Source organism: Phyllobates terribilis, unplaced genomic scaffold (assembly GCF_046119375.1).
Source record: "Phyllobates terribilis strain yellow unplaced genomic scaffold, ASM4611937v1 Scaffold_3__8_contigs__length_932513732, whole genome shotgun sequence".
Classification (NCBI taxonomy): Eukaryota; Metazoa; Chordata; class Amphibia; order Anura; family Dendrobatidae; genus Phyllobates; species Phyllobates terribilis.
The window spans coordinates 729,336,016-729,354,336 of record NW_027362763.1 but is presented as its reverse complement, the minus strand read 5'-3'; the positions used below and the strand labels follow the sequence as shown (position 1 = coordinate 729,354,336).

The following is an 18,321-nucleotide window of genomic DNA, read 5'->3' as shown; positions in this document are numbered from 1 at the left end:
AATCAGCTATTTTCTCCTCCTGGACTGATCATTTTCAATAATCTCAATTCATAGGTAAAATGCGTCTTCAGTGAACACAGATTTTCATATTACAGAGATAGAAGGTCTATTGAGAATTATAACAGTAGTTTCAGGAGAATTTACAGCAGAATGTCGGTCTGCCTACAGCTCCTCCCCTCTCCATAGAACCTTATCAGCACCAACTGTCATCTCCTATCTCAGTAATATGATAATCTGAATGACTTGAGAATGAATGATCAGTTCGGGACCTGAAAGAATCACATTTCTCTAATAAGATATATTACAAAGTTTCTTATTCTCATGTGTAATATTGATTTCTGAAATTAAAACGACAGTTACTCTTTAAAGTGTCTAGGGTACGGCAGAGGTAGCAAGAATTATGGAGTCTAACTGTGCAATGCTTTTACTTCTATGGGAGAAAGAGTGAAGACCAGTCAGCTCAGCACGGTCCGCAATCACAGATTAACCCTAGTGTAGTGACAACGTAGTTAGTATATGGCCACTGGACCGGAGCCCTGAGAACATCTCTCTACTCTCGGCATACCAGACTCCTCTTCTGATTAGTAGGTTGACGCAATGTCATGCTTACATTGCAACATAATGACGTCACAGGACCTACTAATCAGAAGAGGTGTCAGGGATGCCACAGGTAGTCGGCGGTTTTCATGTTTTGGTCTAGCAGCCATCGACTGTCAATGTGACTGCTACACCAGGGTCCTGCAAACTCTGACGACCTGTGAATGAGGTATATACATAGATATTGGTTATCTTAGCCTTGAATGGCAATTTATCTGTTATGTCCTGGTCGACCCGCTGTTTAAACAAAAACTGAGAATTCCACAAAAAAAAAAAAAAAAAAATCGCAGATTCTTTAGTATGTTACTCACTAGGTAAGGCGAGGAGGGCAATGTAAGTCTTCAGCTTCTCAAACAGTGCGGTCATTCGCTTCACGTCCCGCTGCAGTTCCACGTTGCGTTCTCGTAAAGCTGCTGTGCAAAGGGAAAACTCGGATTCCTCCTCCAAACTTCGGGGGGGGGGGAGGGGCAAAGAGGAAAAAGGGAAACAAATGCTTCCATCAATATCTGTTCTACAAAAAACTTTTCTCATAGATAAATATAGGTGGGAGATCCATCGTGTCCACCGTTTATTCTGAGCAGTGCACATATCATTTACGATGCGCTAGGTGAATGGGAAGTATGCCAAACTGTTATATGGTAGTCATCTAGCAGAGGTAGCCAGCCGTCACAAGGGACTGGTCTGAGTAATGTGACTGTGACCCAAGCAGAGAAGCGCAGTAATCACGGTATTCTCTGCTCGCCAATGATGTAGACTGTGGCAGGACTCTTTAGTGCAGGGCCAGGAGCACTTGTTTGCAAAGTTTTGGCTTAAAGGGGAGATTTCTCATGGTCTGGCAAGGTGCTTCACCCACACTAAAGCTGTCTTTGAAGGCAATATTTTAAGTATTTAGACAGATATTTATAACTATTAATGTCCCTTTAACCTGTACTTATGGGGTGCAACGGGTAGCCAGATTATCAGGTAGCCTCAGAAGGGTATTTAATGCACTTTTTGAAATCAGATGATTCTCATGGTCTATTATCTTTGCAGTGTCGAAATTTCAATCTTGCGCAGCGAGACAGGTTTTCAAGATTTCTGCATTATCAGATGCTGGATTAAAAAAAATTTCAGAGAAAAAAAAAAAAGTTAAACCTTCTAGAAATAGTAAAATATATTGTTTTATGACCTCAGGTGCCCCAATCCGTAGCCGCTATGTTCCCATGCTGACATGTTGGGCCCCTTTTCCTGTTTTGGCCCTTAACTGCAGGAGGAGGCAGCCACCTTCTCTGCCAGTGCTTTGGGGATGATAGAGAAGGGGGCTGGCTTAGCTGCTGAAATAAGCAGACAGTTGTTCCCCTTCACATACAGCTGTCCTATGTTGGCACGTGACTGAAAACGCAGCAGCAGCGACTCAAAACTGGAGAACTAATGCTAGGATCGAGGGCACCAAAGGTAATCAAACTTAATTAGGAAGTTATATATATTGCCAATTCCAGCTGATTTCATCATTTTTGCTTTTATGAGATGAGCAATTTGATTTGTGCAGCCCTGGTTTTAATCACTAGGCCTCATATAATGGCCTTACATGGGCCACAATGTCATAGGGATCTACTAAGAGGTGCCCAAGATGCCGAGCGAATAAAGGTTGCCACAGAAAACTGACCTGGATGGCGGATCAGAAAAGCATGAAAAAAAATTGCTCGGTTTTCATTTCTATGCCCTCACTTCTTAATTTCCTTTATTTAAAGGGAATCTGTTAATAGGTTTTTGATATGTAATCTGAGAGTAGCATGATGTAGGGGCAGAGACACCGATTCCAGGGATGTATCACTGACTGGGCTGCTTGGTGCAGTTTTAATAGAATCTCTGTTTTTTTTTCTCCTGTAGATGTAGCAGTGGTCAAAATGCTGAACTGTGTATAGCCCCGCCCACACCCCTGATTGGCAGATTCTTGTGTACATTGTTAGCAAACTGCCTATCAGTGGTGGGGGTACACAGATTAGCTAGACTGCTTGGCACGACACCTAGTCAGGCATTGATAATCTCCTGCTGATAAAACACTGATTGTATTGAAACTACAGCAAGCTGCTGAGCAAATAACACAACTCTAGAATCAGGTTCTCTGCCCGTACATTATGCTGCTTTCAGATTAAATAGCAAAAAAAAACCTGCAGACAGATTCTCTTTTAGAAGTTTATTCCTACCTTGTTAAAAGGGTATAAAGAAGCAACTTGTAATTTACCTTTTATTAAAAATCTGTTCCATTTCTTTACAACGTAAGGATTTTTAATTCTATAGTTTATTGCAGATTTCCTTGGCTACCGGCCACCTCTGCAGTCTTCTAGGCAATGAGCGCAGCGCTTACAAGCTCGTTGCTATAGAGCCTGTAAGTGCTGTTCTGGATCTGGCAGACTTCAGTCCGACGATGCAGAGGCAAAGCGTCATTTGGGGCAGTGACGCACTGTCAATCTTGGAGGCTGTAACCTTCTTTCTCCTCAGAGCTGGAAGCTAAGAGGCGTGGGAGAGGTGCGCTCTTGAACGATCATGAGATGACCCCTTTAACTGCAGCTCTTCTGATCTTTTTAATATACGACCAATAACTAACTCCAATTTATCATTCGTCGTGTCCATCAATCTTGACTTGCATCCCCTGCCGCCATATAAACGCCCATTCTGCTAGCGGATCTGTACAGCCTCGAAATTTGCTCAGCAACAGACCCAGATCTTATAGAAAAGATTTTCTCGGAGGATAGATAGCCAAGTCTAAACCTTTAAAGCACCATTCCAGGTGGAGTGGAGCTCTAAACGCAAGTCCTCTGCCCTTGGTCATATACTCACCCTTCAGCGTAGTCACCGTTTTTCGGCAACTTGTGAGGGCAGCTACTGATGGGCCGGAAATCAAAAGTTACGTCACAAGAGTTCAATGCAAGTCTATGAGAACAAGAAAAGGGCTCTCATAGACTTGTACTGAAAAGTGACCTCCGCGCCGCTCCATAAAACACTCCAGTTGCCGGTAGGTCACTTTTCGCCGGAGACCGACGTGAGTGACACTGGAAAAGGATGAAGGCGGCTGCAGGAGAGACAGGGGGCAGGGGAATTACATTTAAAGCATCACTCCAGTGGTGCAATAAAAAAAAAAAAATCACTGGAGTGGTGCTTTAAGAAAGAAAGAAATAGGAGAGAGAGAGAGAAACAAAAAAGGAGGAGAGAAAGAAAGAGGACAAACAAACAAAGAAGAGAAAAAGAAACAAACAAAGAAAGGAGAGAAAGAAAGAAAGAGGAGAGAAAGAGGAGAGAGAGAGAAAAAGAAAATGAAAGAAAGAGGAGAGAAAGAGGAGAGAGAGAGAAAAAGAAAATGAAAGAAAGAGGAGCGAAAGAGGAGAGAGAGAGAGAGAAAAAGAAAATGAAAGAAAGAGGAGCGAAAGAGGAGAGAGAGAGAGAAAAAGAAAATGAAAGAAAGAGGAGCGAAAGGAAGAAAGAGGAGCGAAAGGAAGAAAGAGGAGCGAAAGGAAGAAAGAGGAGCGAAAGAAACAAAGAGGAGCGAAAGAAACAAAGAGGAGCGAAAGAAACAAAGAGGAGCGAAAGAAACAAAGAGGAGCGAAAGAAACAAAGAGGAGCGAAAGAAACAAAGAGGAGCGAAAGAAACAAAGAGGAGCGAAAGAAACAAAGAGGAGCGAAAGAAACAAAGAGGAGCGAAAGAAACAAAGAGGAGCGAAAGAAACAAAGAGGAGCGAAAGAAACAAAGAGGAGCGAAAGAAACAAAGAGGAGCGAAAGAAACAAAGAGGAGCGAAAGAAACAAAGAGGAGCGAAAGAAACAAAGAGGAGCGAAAGAAACAAAGAGGAGCGAAAGAAACAAAGAGGAGCGAAAGAAACAAAGAGGAGCGAAAGAAACAAAGAGGAGCGAAAGAAACAGAGGAGCGAAAGAAACAAAGAGGAGCGAAAGAAAGAGAAAGGCGAAAGAGAAAGAAAGAGAAAGGAGACAGAGAAAGAAGAAAGAAAGAAAGAAACAAAAGAAATGAAGGCTGCGGCAGGTGAGTATGAGGAAGCGGGCAGGGGACTTACATTTAAAGAACCACTCCAGCAGTGCAATAAAAAAAACGCTGGAGTGGTGCTTTAAGGGCAGACAAGGGAGAAAGAAAAAAAAAAGCACTGTCTAACTCGCAGTTGCAGCAGCAGCATTACAGCATCATTTGGCGGAGAGATGCTCAGGAGAGCCGCTGGGAATAACTTTAATTACGCTCTCTGCTGTGGGCAAAACATGGAGCGAGACAGGTTCACATTCACAATGGCTTCAAACCAAGCCGACCGCCGTGCTAAAAGGCAGGGAGAACTTCCAAAATTAGCAAAGCAGACTCCATCCTCATTTCATCGCACAGTAATTAAACGGCGTACCTCTGTAACTGGTAGGGAAGGATCTTCTGCAGGTACGAGACGTACGATGTAAAGTGCTCAGAAAAAAACTTCAGCTTCACCGCGGTTTCCTGGAAATTAAATTGAAATCTGACATGTAAATTGGCTAGTGATTTATAGGCAGACGGGACGGGAGGTGAAATAACGAGGCTGAGATGTATTACCAGGACGGTAACGGTGCCTTCGGTGATGCTTTCATACAGCCAGAGTATTCCTTCCTCCAGAGGACGCACGTACGAGGCATTTTCATGAAGGTAGTGAGAGAACTACAAAAAATAAATAAAATCAACAAAACATGGCATTAATGGATCTAATAGAGGCGATTATACCTTCCATCATGTGTGATGAATACATCACTGTCCATTACAGGAGAGCGAGGAATCACAAAAGGGGCCGATCCTCCATTAGAACTCAGGAAAAGAAGACCGTTCCACCCCGTGTAATAATTGCATTGTCTTCTATAGAAAATAGGCCCCACAGCAAGTAGCGGGATTAATGGGAAAGACTATACAGTCCTATGGTCATAGGAAGGTGGATATTCAACTGTAAGCAAATACTGCCATCTACTGGTCAGTAAGCCACTACGCAGGTGCACATTCAGAATTCATAAAAACAGGTGGAAAAAAAATGGCAGAAAAGACAAAATGATTGAGTAGTCGTCTTCTGCCAAACAGTTTTTTTTTTTTAGCTTGGGGTGACAACCAATATAGCTTCCATACTGCTCCCTAAGGGGCCGTCACACAGCTGTCCCAGACTCCTAAATGTCAAATCTGTCTATTTATGCAGTAATACATTCCCTAATGCCACATTATTGCATATACCCAGGTGCCAATGGCTGGCACTATTTACATGAGATTTTTAAAAAGAGAAACCTGGTTTAGTGGGAATCTTTCAACAGAAAATGAGAGACTAGAGAGGGGAGGTATTGGTAGCGGTCCGAAAGGGAGAGAAAGAAGAGGAGAAAGACAGACAAAGAAAGAAAGAGAGAAAAAGAAATATGAGAGACAAAAGAAGAAAAATATATGCAAGAGAGTGAATAAGAGAAAAAGAAAAGAAAGGGATGAAAAAGAAAGTGTAGAGAGTAGAGCGTAAAGAGAAGAGCGAAGAGAGCGAGAAAGAAACGTGATAGGAAAAAAAAAAGAAAACAAAAAAAGAGAGAGACAGAAATCGCATGAGAGAATCACAGCACAGGTTCGGAGGAGAAGGAGAAAGTAATTTCTCCATCTCCTCCATTGCTGGTGTCCACGGTATTTGCACTGCACTTGGATGACATCCGAGTGCAGTCTGATGCTTCGCATGCACCCATAGACTTGCATAAACATCGGATTGCACTCGGCGAACGAGCCCTAAGAGAAAGAAAGAAATACAGTACAGACCAAAAGTTTGGACACACCTTCTCATTTAATGATTTTTCTGCATTTTCATGACTTTGAAAATTGTACATTCACACTGAAGGCATCAAAACTATGAATTAACACATGTGGAATTATATACTTAACAAACAAGTGTGAAACAACTGAAAATATGTCTTATATTCTAGGTTCTTCAAAGTAGCCACCTTTTGCTTTGATGACTGCTTTGCACACTCTTGGCATTCTCTTGATGAGCGGCAAGAGGTGGTCACCTGAAATGGTTTTCACTTCACATGTGTGCCCTGTCAGGTTTAATAAGTGAGATTTCTGGCCTTATAAATGGCTTTGGGACCATCAGTTGTGTTGTGCAGAAGTCAGGTGGATACACAGCTGATAGTCCTACTGAATAGACTGTTAGAATTTGTATTATGGCAAGAAAAAAGCAGCTAAGTAAAGAAAAACGAGTGGCCATCATTACTTTAAGAAATGAAGGTCAGTCAGTCTGAAAAATTGGGAAAACTTTGAAAGTGTCCCCAAGTGCAGTTGCAAAAAACATCAAGCGCTACAAAGAAACTGGCTCACATAAGGACTGCCCCAGGAAAGGAAGACCAAGAGTCACCTCTGCTTCTGAGGATAAGTTTATCCCAGTCACCAGCCTCAGAAATCGCAGGTTAACAGCAGCTCAGATTAGAGACCAGGTCAATGCCACACAGAGTTCTAGCAGCAGACACATCTCTACAACAACTGTTAAGAGGAGACTTTGTGCAGCAGGCCTTCATGGTAAAATAGCTGCTAGGAAACCACTGCTAAGGACAGGCAACAAGCAGAAGAGACTTGTTTGGGCTAAAGAACACAAGGAATGGACATTAGACCAGTGGAAATCTGTGCTTTGGTCTGATGAGTCCAAATTTGAGATCTTTGGTTCCAACCACCGTGTCTTTGTGCGACGCAGAAAAGGTGAACGGATGGACTCTACATGTCTGGTTCCCACCGTGAAGCATGGAGGAGGAGGTGTGATGGTGTGGGGGTGCTTTGCTGGTGACACTGTTGGGGATTTATTCAAAATTGAAGGCATACTGAACCAGCATGGCTACCACAGCATCTTGCAGCGGCATGCTATTCCATCCGGTTTGCGTTTAGTTGGACCATCATTTATTTTTCAACAGGACAATGACCCCAAACACACCTCCAGGCTGTGTAAGGGCTATTTGACCAAGAAGGAGAGTGATGGGGTGCTACGCCAGATGACCTGGCCTCCACAGTCACCAGACCTGAACCCAATCGAGATGGTTTGGGGTGAGCTGGACCGCAGAGTGAAGGCAAAAGGGCCAACAAGTGCTAAGCATCTCTGGGAACTCCTTCAAGATTGTTGGAAGACCATTTCCGGTGACTACCTCTTGAAGCTCATCAAGAGAATGCCAAGAGTGTGCAAAGCAGTCATCAAAGCAAAAGGTGGCTACTTTGAAGAACCTAGAATATAAGACATATTTTCAGTTGTTTCACACTTTTTTGTTAAGTATATAATGCCACATGTGGTAATTCATAGTTTTGATGCCTTCAGTGTGAATGTACAATTTTCATAGTCAAGAAAATACAGAAAGATCTTTAAATGTGAAGGCGTGTCCAAACTTTTGGTCTGTACTGTATATATGAAGTAGGAAATAAAAAGTGAAAGATGGAAAGAAAGAAAACAAAAAAGTAAAAAGGAGAGAATAAGAAAGAAAGAAAAAAAGTGAATGAGTGTAAGATATAGATAATCATATTTTTTTTATTCAATTTAGGGGGAGGGGATTTTGAACCCCCACCATTATACCTGTTTTCTTTTTTTCATATTTGAGGTCAGCTGCGAACTAAGTGCAGTATTTTTTGGACTATAAGAAGCACTTTTTTCCCTCCAAAATTTTGGAGGAAAGTGGGGGGGGTGCGTCTTATAGTCCGATATACAAAAATACTGTGGCCGTGGGTGGTGGGTGATGTGTGCGAAGCGACAGTAGCGGGGCACAGGAGGCAGCAGCCACCTGCTGCAGCCTACACTGTGCCCACTACTAAAGAAAATGAACATTCACTGCTCCCCACGTCCATGGGAGTGGGGAGCAGGGAATATTCATTTTCCTTCCTAGCCAGCACACTGTGCCTGCAGCGCGGCTCTGTGCCGGAATAGTCACTGCTATTTATAAATATATTTATGGACTTTAATAGCGGGCACACTGACTGCAGAGCACAGCAGGAGCCGCGCAGCGGCTACAGTGTGCGCGATATTAGGGAGACTGCTCCCCATGCACGCAGTCCCAGCATGGGGAGCAGTGACTAATCCGGCACAGTATCTCGCTGTGTGAGGGCGCAAGGCAGTTACGCCATGTGCGGCTCACACAGTGTGAACCCTGTCAGCAGCAGAGGGACACAGCGCTGGAGGAGAGAGGAGGTGAGTATATTTGTTTATTTTTTTCTGTGCAGTGTGACGGGGTTCAGAGGGAGCCAAGCATACCAGGATGAGTGGGGCCATACATACAGGGATGAATGGTGCCATACATACCAGGAAGAGGGATGAGGTGGGCCATATATACAGGGATGAAGAGTACCATACATACCAGGAAGATGGATGAAGGTGCCATACATACCAGGAAGATGGATGAAGGTGCCATACAAACCAGGAAAAGGGATGAAGGTGCCATACATACCAGGAAGAGGGATGAAGGTGCCATACATACCAGGAAGAGGGATGAAGGTGCCATACATACCAGGAAGATGGATGAGGGGGGGCCATACATACATGGATGAGGGGGGGGCATGCATACAGGGATGAAGCATGAGGGGGGGCTATGCCTACAGGGATAAAGGGTGCCATACATACAGGGATGAAGAGTGCCATACATACCAGGAAGAAGAATGAAGGTGCCATACATACCAGGAAGAGGGATGAGGGGGGCCATACATACCAGGATGAGGGGGGCCATACATAAAGGGATGAAGAGTGCCATACATACCAGGAAGAGGAATGAAGGTGCCATGCATACCAGGAAGAGGAATGAAGGTGCCATACATACCAGAATTGGTGTGAGGGGGGGGGCATACATACCAGAATGAGGGATGCCATACATACCAGGAAGAGGGATGAGGGGGCCATGCATACCAGGATGGGGAATTGGGGTGCCGCCATGCATACCAGGATGGTGGCTTTGGGTGCCATGCATCAGGATGGGGATGATTGCCACGTATAACAGGAAGGAGGGGCCATATATACCAGGATGGGAAATATAGATACAGAATTGAGGGACATTACCCCTATAAGTGTCAGCAGCAGACCCCCTCCCCCTTAACAGGGCATCATGACCACATTTTTTGCTTACATTTTTTTTTCTATTTTCCACCTCTAAAACCTAGGTGCGTCTTATGGTCCGGTGTGGCTTATAGTCCAAAAAATACGGTATATATTTCTGTACATGACATAACACTTCTGGAGATATTTAGTGGTTATATAACTGGTTTTTGTCATTTTTTTATGAATTTAACAATACTTAATATTTAAACAACTTTTTTTTTTTCAACCGAAGAAGGGATTTCAATATACAGATATGCAATTTTCTATGCACGGGGACCTGTTAGCTCAATGATCAGACGCCAATGCTATACCCCAAGATATAATCAGCCCTGGGACCTTTACCCGAGTCCAGGGTATGTCAATAGAGACAATGGCCCCGAGAGGGTTGCTCCCATCCCAGCCGTTATTGGCAGGAGCGCTGTCCACCACGTCCAGGTGACCATGCAGGCAGCACCATTGTGCCAGGCTGTAGTGCTCTGTTCTTGCACCGGTGATCACGTGGGCACAGTGATAGTATCAGCATGATCACCTTGACACAGTGGATGGTAATTTTGGGTGCGCTAATCACTCTTCTTAAATTAGATGTAGTGTGCATGCTGGACACAAGTGCTGGACTATCAGAAATAATGGGCACTGATGCGATTGTATACTATAGGATTTCCTCCTCTGCATGTCACATGTACCTTTTGATTTAATGGTGAGATCACATCGATGGCAGAGTCTATGGGAAAGATCTGGACTCTCTGTTCTGTGTACGTATGGAAATTCAACAGGGCAGTGACCAGATCCTGGACAAAGGCCAGAGACTGGCCGGCTAATTCCCGAGCTTTCAGCTGGAAAAATAAAAATCAGGAGTCATCAATTCATTTCATTACCAGTGGGAAAAAAGCGGAGAAGAGTCAATATATTTATGCTATGGACAGCAGGCTCAGAGTAGCAGGGAATGCTGGGGAATTGCAGCTCTGAAGCCTGCAGAATTGTGACTGCAGCCCAGGACTAGAACACAAGCGGTAACTCGGTATATAGATTGTATGTCTTGTCCAATGTTGCTTTGTGAATTAGTTATACATTATCTGTCCAGAAATATATATTGAGCATTTTGAGATCAAGGCAACACATTGAACACTCAGTGTCGAAATCTGCAGCTCTGGAGATGCTCCCACCCAATCTTCTAGCCATCATAATCTGGCCCTCATCACAGTCCACTTGGATCCTTTATGCTTGCCCATTTTTCCAGCTTCAAAGACATTAAAGGGGACCTGATACCAGGTCAAAAGTAACCAGTTTATGGTCTCATTTTATTCCCTCAGCTCCATAGAGTTTTGCGCTTTTTACTTTTTTTAAATCCGCTATGCGGTTCCAGAGATATCGGCCTTTTTATTTACAGCTCATTTTCTTATGGACTTTGTAAAGGGGGCGTGGCTCACTGGGTAATTATGCAGAGCAGCTAAAGACACGCCCCCAAGGATCCTGTACGCCACACCCCCTGCTTAAAGGCCATGAAAATTACCACCAAACAAAAAGGCCTTTATCTCTTGAACCGTATGGCGGATTTAAAAAAAAATAAACACTCAGGGGAGCAGCGGAATTAAAATAACAGCAAAAACTAGACACTTTTGATCCGGTGACAAGTGCACTTTAACTTTAAGAATTGCTGCCTAATAAATCTCACTCCTTGTTAGGTGCTGTTGTAACAAGATAGTCGATGTTATTCATGTCATGGCACAGCGATTTTATGTTCAGGCTGATCGGTGTATATAGAGACCGATGCCGTATGATAGGAAAGAATATATGAATATTTACTTTGCACCATACAAGCCAAGATAATATGACGGACATCATACACTAATGTGAGGACATGGATAAAGATTACTAGGTATTCCCTTCCAGCCATAGATTAACCAAGTAATACTGGCTATAAACTATCAGGATATGAATATTCTGCAAATATGAGGCCACAAACATGGAGGCACGCGGGACAGAGACGGATTCTAATATCAGTTTTTGTTACACACAGGGATTTCTTAGGCCAAGTTCATATTTTGCAGATTTGTGGTGCGGATTCCACACTGCAAGTCCACAGTAATTTACAGAACAATACAAGTAAATGGGTTTTTCAAAATCCCAGTCACAAGTTATGGAAAAACATCCACACCAAAAATAAAGCATTTTATTATTAAGAATTTCATTGTGGCTTTCACCCTATCCAATGCTTAGTAAATGTAGTGCGAAATTCGCAACTAAAGCCGCAATGAAATCCGCAAGTAATACATGCGGATTTGAAACCAAATCTGAAGTTGAAATTTTTTGCAACGTGTGAACATAGCTGTGAGGAATATTGCAGATATAATTTCATGTCAATCATTTGTATTCTATGTGGCATAGGATTTAAAAAAAAAACCCTTATGTGTGCAGGTGTACAGAACACTCAGCTCAGCAGAGGGGCCAAGCCTCAAAGGCTGTGAGTGACAGATCTCACTCCCTGACCAGCTCAGAGCAGGACAAAGTCTTGCTTGCAATATAGAGTCCTGCTGAAGCTGCAGACACCTTCTAGAAAATCCCAGAAACATAATTCCATAAGGAGTTGTGGAGATACTATACAACCTAGCCGTACACCGTGCATAATTCCGAGATCCCCAGTACATGGCGAACGCCCGCCTGGGTCTCAACCCGTTCTAGCACTTAGGGGTATGGAGATACATAGAACAGCTAGTAGAAACCAGATAGCAAAGCTGTGTTTGGCCTTAACAAGTAGCAGGGGCCCAGTTGGATCTGATGGCACAAAAACCGCCTCCCTACGACTGTTCATTAAGGTGCTATGACCCATCTTAAGTTTCGTAGTTTTCAGATGCTAGAGGCACGGGAAGGGGATTTAGGTTCAGCCCAGGGGGGGGGGGGGGGGGAGAGGAGGAAAGTGACCCAAAGGGGATAAAGGCTAGTGTAAGGCCATGTGGTCTCTCCCTCTGGCACGCCTGCAACCCAGCACACACTGTCGTACATCAAACCGGTAATGGGCATGATTCTTGTTCTTATCTTTTTTGTATTACCGCTATTCGTATTTGCATAATTGACCATTGTATACATATAATCATTGTGTATATAGTGTATTGTCTAGTGTGCCCTAAAGGCGATTACATTTATAATTTAACCTTGGGATGCTCTTTTATCTTGATCCACAAATCCACATGTCCGTGTCTCTGCTTAATCTTCCATGCTACCAGGGCTGGTTTCTGGCCCGATATAAGCCCATTAACGGACTGGGCTGTTTTCTAACAAGGAATTGATGGCAGTCCTACTGGGCTGATAAGGTTCTGTTTCACTTGTGCTAGTGAAAAGGGCCTCTCAGCCTGTCAGGGGTGTGAGTGAGTGTGGTGCCACATCAGTGACTGTGTTGGCCACATCCTCTCACTCCCAGTGCCTTCCTGGGTCCGTGTGGACAGGGAGTGTCTGTGTAAAACTGTACCAATCTGACCTTACGTGTCCCCAGGGAGTGTGGAACGTCACGCTGGTGCAAGTGGGGAGACCATATCACGTGATCCTTCATAATAGTGACGTCAGGTGGGGTGGCGAGGTGCGGATCCTTCACAATAGCCTTATAATAATGAAGGCTACAGGAGGGGTACATGAGAAGACAGACAGAAGTCTATTGGAGAGTCGTCTTATAAGGACAAACCCGGTCCATAAACACAAGCTTAGAGTCAATGGACATCATGGAGACAGTTTCCCAGCTCAGGACTTCTCTCTTTTGGCCAAAGTTGAGCGTTGCGAACAAGCAACTGCCGTTATTCATCTTACATCACAGCCACAACCTCCCATGAAAAGAGTAGTTTGAGGGGTTCGCAGCTGCCAAATAGTCTATGAAAACCTGTCTCATGGGCATGGAGGTCACTAGAGCTTCATACGTTGCCACTGAAATCCTCTTCCACTACTCCATGACCACATCACGGTGCTGGTGGATGTTGGAGACCTTGCGCTCCTTCACCTTCCATTTGAGGATGCCACACAGATGCTCAATAGGGTTTATGTCTGGAGGCATGCTTGGCCAGTCCAACACCTTTACCCTAAATTTCTTTAGCAAGTCAGTGGTTGTCTTGGAGGTGTGTTTGGAGTCATTGTCATGTTGGAATATTGTCCTGCGGCTCAGTTTCCGAAGGAAGGGGATCATGTTCTGCTTCAGTATGTCACAGTACATGTTGGCATTCATGGTTCCCTCAATGAACTGTAGCTCCTCACAGCTAGCAGCACTTGTGCAGCCCCCAAACCATGGACACCATGCTTGACTGTAGGCAAGACACACTTGTCTTTGTGCTCCTCACCTGGTTGCTGCCAGACGCTTAACACCATCTGAACCAAATAAGTTTATCCTTGTCTCATCAGACCATAGGACATGGCTCCAGTAATCCATGTCTTTAGTCTGCTTGTCTTCAGCAAAGTGTTGGCGGGCTTTCTTGTGCATCATCTTTCTTCTGGGGCGACAGCCATGCAGACCACTTTGATGCAGTGTGCGGCATATGGTCTGAGCACTGACAGGCTGACCCTCACCCCTGTAACCTCTGCAGCAATGCTGGCAGCACTCATACGTCTACTTTGAAAAGATGGGAGAGCAACAATTCTCTTTTTCAGATCCTCAGAGAGTTCTTTGCCATGAGGTGCCATGATGAACTTCCAGTGACCAGTATGAGAGTGTGAGAGCGACACCAAATATAACAATCCTGTTCCCCAATCACACCTGAGACCTTGTATTACTAATGAGTCACATGACACCAGAGAAGGAAAATGGCTAATTGGCACAATTTGGCCATTTTCACTTAGGGGTGTACTGACTTTTGTTGGCAGCGGTTTAGACATTAATGGCAGTGTGTTGAGTTATTTAGAGAGCACCCCAAATTTACACTGTTATACAAGCAGTACACTGATTACCTTACATTGTATCAAAGTGTCATATCTTCAGAGTTGTCCCATGAAAAGATAAAATAAAATATTTCAAAAATGTGAGGGGTGTACTCACTTTTGTGATATACTGTAAATAAATCTAAATATGGACTTAGTACTTGTATGACTTAGGACTCTTAGAAGTCCGAAACACGCAAGACTTAAAAAAATAAAAAATAAAAAAAAATTCAAAATGGCAAAATATTTATTTATTTTATGGAGACATTTGCCTAATAAGGCTGTGTGCCCACGTAGCATTTTTCAAGCGTATATGCTGCGGAATTTCCGCAGCGTAAACGCTTGAAAAACGCATGTATATCCGCACCCCATGGTCCCCAATGGGATTCCGCAAGTTCTATGCACATGCTGCGGATTTTTCCGCAGCGTTTATGCCGCGTTCAAAAATCCGCAGCATATCATTTAATTTTGCGTTTCCGCAAGCGGAATTGCCTTTGTCCAATGCATAAAAAACGCAAGGCAATTCCGCATGTGGAAAACGCGTGATAAACGCGCGAAAAATGCGCGATAAACGCGTGCGGAATTCCGCATGCGTTTTTCCGGGAGAGGACTTGCATTTATGCAGCAGAAATTTTCTGCTTCATAAATGCAACGTGGGCACATAGCCTAACGATCAACTTTTTAAATATTTTTTTGCGGTGCTGGGTTACGACTTTTTCTACTTTCTTAATAGTCTAAAAATGTTCTACCGTTTTGATGTTGCTGAGTGTGTGCAAGTCCTTCATGCAAAAACAACATGGAAAACTGAATAAGAGCGGCACTCACCACTGGTATGTGAAAATAAAACACTTTATTGTGGTCGTCAAATGAGGAGAGGAGACAAAGAGGTAAGTAAGCAACAGCTGTTTTGTGTAAGAGAAAAAAGCAGCTCCCCAGAAGAAGCATAGTTTACGCGAAACAGCTGTTGCTTACTTACCCCTTTAGGTCTCTTCTCCTCATGTTACAACTGCAATAATGTGTGCTGTATTTTCACGTACCAACGGTGAGTGGCGCTCTCATTCAGTTTTTCACTCTGTTTTTGCTCACAATTTTGTACTGCTTTATCTCACGCTGAGAACCACTATATCTGGCAATCCGCTAGTTATGTCTGTCTGAATGCATTCCTGGAGGGTGCGTTAGCAATTCTGCCTTATTTTTTACAAGTCCTTCATGCCCTTTACATAGTTGTATGATCTACAGAAATGTTACAAATCAGTCTGAACTTCTGTGAACACTGCTTTACCCCATCCCTTCTCTGAGTGTTAGAGATAGCAGGAGGGAGGGATTTGTACACAGAATTCAGGTGGAGAGGGGAGAAAGTATTTACAGTCTTCTTGACAACACAAAACAGGCTATAGAAAAGAGAGAAAGCTCATGAACAAGAAATAATTACAGGATAGAAATATGCTGATAAAAGAGCAAATGAAGACAGCAGCACCCTGTATATCCATAGAGCTCACATCAAGCCTGTATTACTGGGAGAGACACTCCCGCAAGAAAAAAAAAATCCGAAACTTAGATCAGGCTGCATAACAGGGGGTCTGAAAATAAATGAAGAAATTACATTTCCAAACTGAAAAATAGAGCAATTTTATTAACAAAAAAAAAAAATAACCACTAACATATGTAAATTCATTTTTTTCCATGTGAACAGGTATATTGGGTACAAAGAAGTCAAGCATCTTCAAATCATTCGAAAAATGATGCATAACTGGCAACTGTACAAAAGATGGATAAGGGGAAAAGAAATAGGAACAAACCTGATGTCTTCTGCTGTGTAAAGGTACATTCAGGGCATTGAAATAGCTAATTCCTAGTAAAAATAAAATAAATAATTTATATAGGCTTGTGAAAGGAAGGAACACATATTAGCAATCAGATACACTGAATGGAGACGCAAGGTCAATTACTACAAGATGGCAATGGAAGAAAATGTGAAGGGATAACAATAAAACCCAGCGCTGCATCGGTGAAGAGCTCATAGCGGTCCCTGACCTTGAGAACTACTCCGGTAATAGAGCTATGAATACATCCGCCATATAAAAAATGACGCCGGCTATTATCCTGAAGTTCCATCTAATAAACCTTGTATATGGCTGGGGCGGACGCTTTCATTCTCCAGATTTCTACAATAGCATGGACAATTTAGTCCGACGGGACGTAGAAGAGCCTTGGCGGACTCTTTGTAAAAGGGATTTCGTAAACATGAATGGAATAACATTAATGAAGTGTTTCAGGGATATAAAGTCTACGTAAAGTTTGCACCATTTTATCTACTGGGTCACAGATCTTTTATTCTTGTCTGGTGAAATTGGGTTGAGACAAGTCACTTACGGTAATTCTTATATGCAACTAAGTTACACCTTCAAACAAATTTAGAAGTCCGTATGTCAGTGTCCAAGTAAGGACCATCCATGGGTCTCCTGAAGGAACTCAACCTCATAGACACCTATAAAGCTGTTAAGTTCGAGTCAGAAGACCGGTGGTCAGTGTGTAAATCACGGACTCGGATAGGGACATATGGAAAAATCGTACTCGGACCGAGATTTACAAACATCTGATGGTGCCTTTCTCGAAATCCAACCCAAATTGCAGCAGACTGTTGCCGCATCGTCAACCCTATACATTGTTGGCTGGCTGTTCCTCCTGCCTGTAGCTGGTCAGTGTGTAAATCACAGACTCCGATCGGGACATATGGAATAATCGTACTCAGACAGCGATCTACAAACATCTGATGGTGCCTTTCTCGAAATCCAACCCAAATTGCAGCATCAGACTATGTTGCCGCATCGTCAACCCTTTACATTGTTGGCTGGCTGTTCCTCCTGCCTGCAGCTGGTTTCACAACTTGATACATTGCCAGTCAAACATCATCTGTCCAAATGAGGCCCTTTTGGGTCAGATGCTGGTCCCCTACCGCTGCTTGACCCAGTGTGAGGAACCAATCATTAAGTGGTATCTACTCCCCAAATGGAAGTCTTTCCCAAGTATGCTTAGTTCACCAAGGGGCCCCCATTAGAGGCAACCTTGCTGGTTTAAAGATCAATTGAGGCTAGCTCCACACTTCATCACTGATCATGATCTGAGTACAAACCACAATATCTGGGCTGGCCACTGTTCTCCAGACTTTAACTAAGCCTCATATATGTCTATCTGAGTAGCAATACAAATATGGGGACCAGATTTTGTTAAATTCATCCATTCCCGACTGTCACTTCAACAATGTAATAAGCATAATAAGTAAGGAACACGAAAAGGTCTTCTTTTTGCGCCAACCCAATATCAAGGGTGGGTGGTCGGATGCTCCTTCAGGCCCCGGCTATTTTACACCTGACCAGTTAGCTCAATCCAACTTTACGACATCTACTCCCACAATCATACTCTCCATCCAAAAGCTTCATGAACTTCAAGAGCACCATTGTCGGCACTGCAATGGCTCCCCTTATGGCTCTTTGCCCCAAGTGGCCAAAACGCGTTGCTCTTTCAAGTCATGATGCCAATTTTAAGTCAGAATACATTACAAATGCCTTAGGCAGTCTAGGGGGTTAAACATTTCTATTTTATATCTAGATGTTCACACTTCTCATTGTCCAAAAACAAAAAGCTGCACAGCTATAAAAGTATATCAATATCAACTACGGATTTGATATCGCCAGCCACGATTTACGAAAGCTGACCCCTGACCGCACCCCAATTGACATGCATGTTGGGTCCAATATTTATTAAAGATG

General features: G+C 43.4%; 1 protein-coding gene across 2 annotated transcripts in view; it reads right to left on the bottom strand.

Annotated features, from left to right (window-relative positions):
* Positions 1-18,321, bottom strand: part of PPP1R21 (protein phosphatase 1 regulatory subunit 21) — an 87,722-nt gene that overhangs the window by 44,278 nt on the left and 25,123 nt on the right. For both annotated transcript variants that reach the window (XM_073672090.1, XM_073672089.1), the window contains exons 8-12: positions 16,351-16,403; positions 10,345-10,494; positions 5,155-5,256; positions 4,973-5,061; positions 909-1,045 (exon numbers count right to left, since the gene is read on the bottom strand). In XM_073672090.1, coding sequence (XP_073528191.1) covers positions 909-1,045; positions 4,973-5,061; positions 5,155-5,256; positions 10,345-10,494; positions 16,351-16,403 — 531 coding nt within the window. The remainder of the gene's footprint in view (positions 1-908; positions 1,046-4,972; positions 5,062-5,154; positions 5,257-10,344; positions 10,495-16,350; positions 16,404-18,321) is intronic.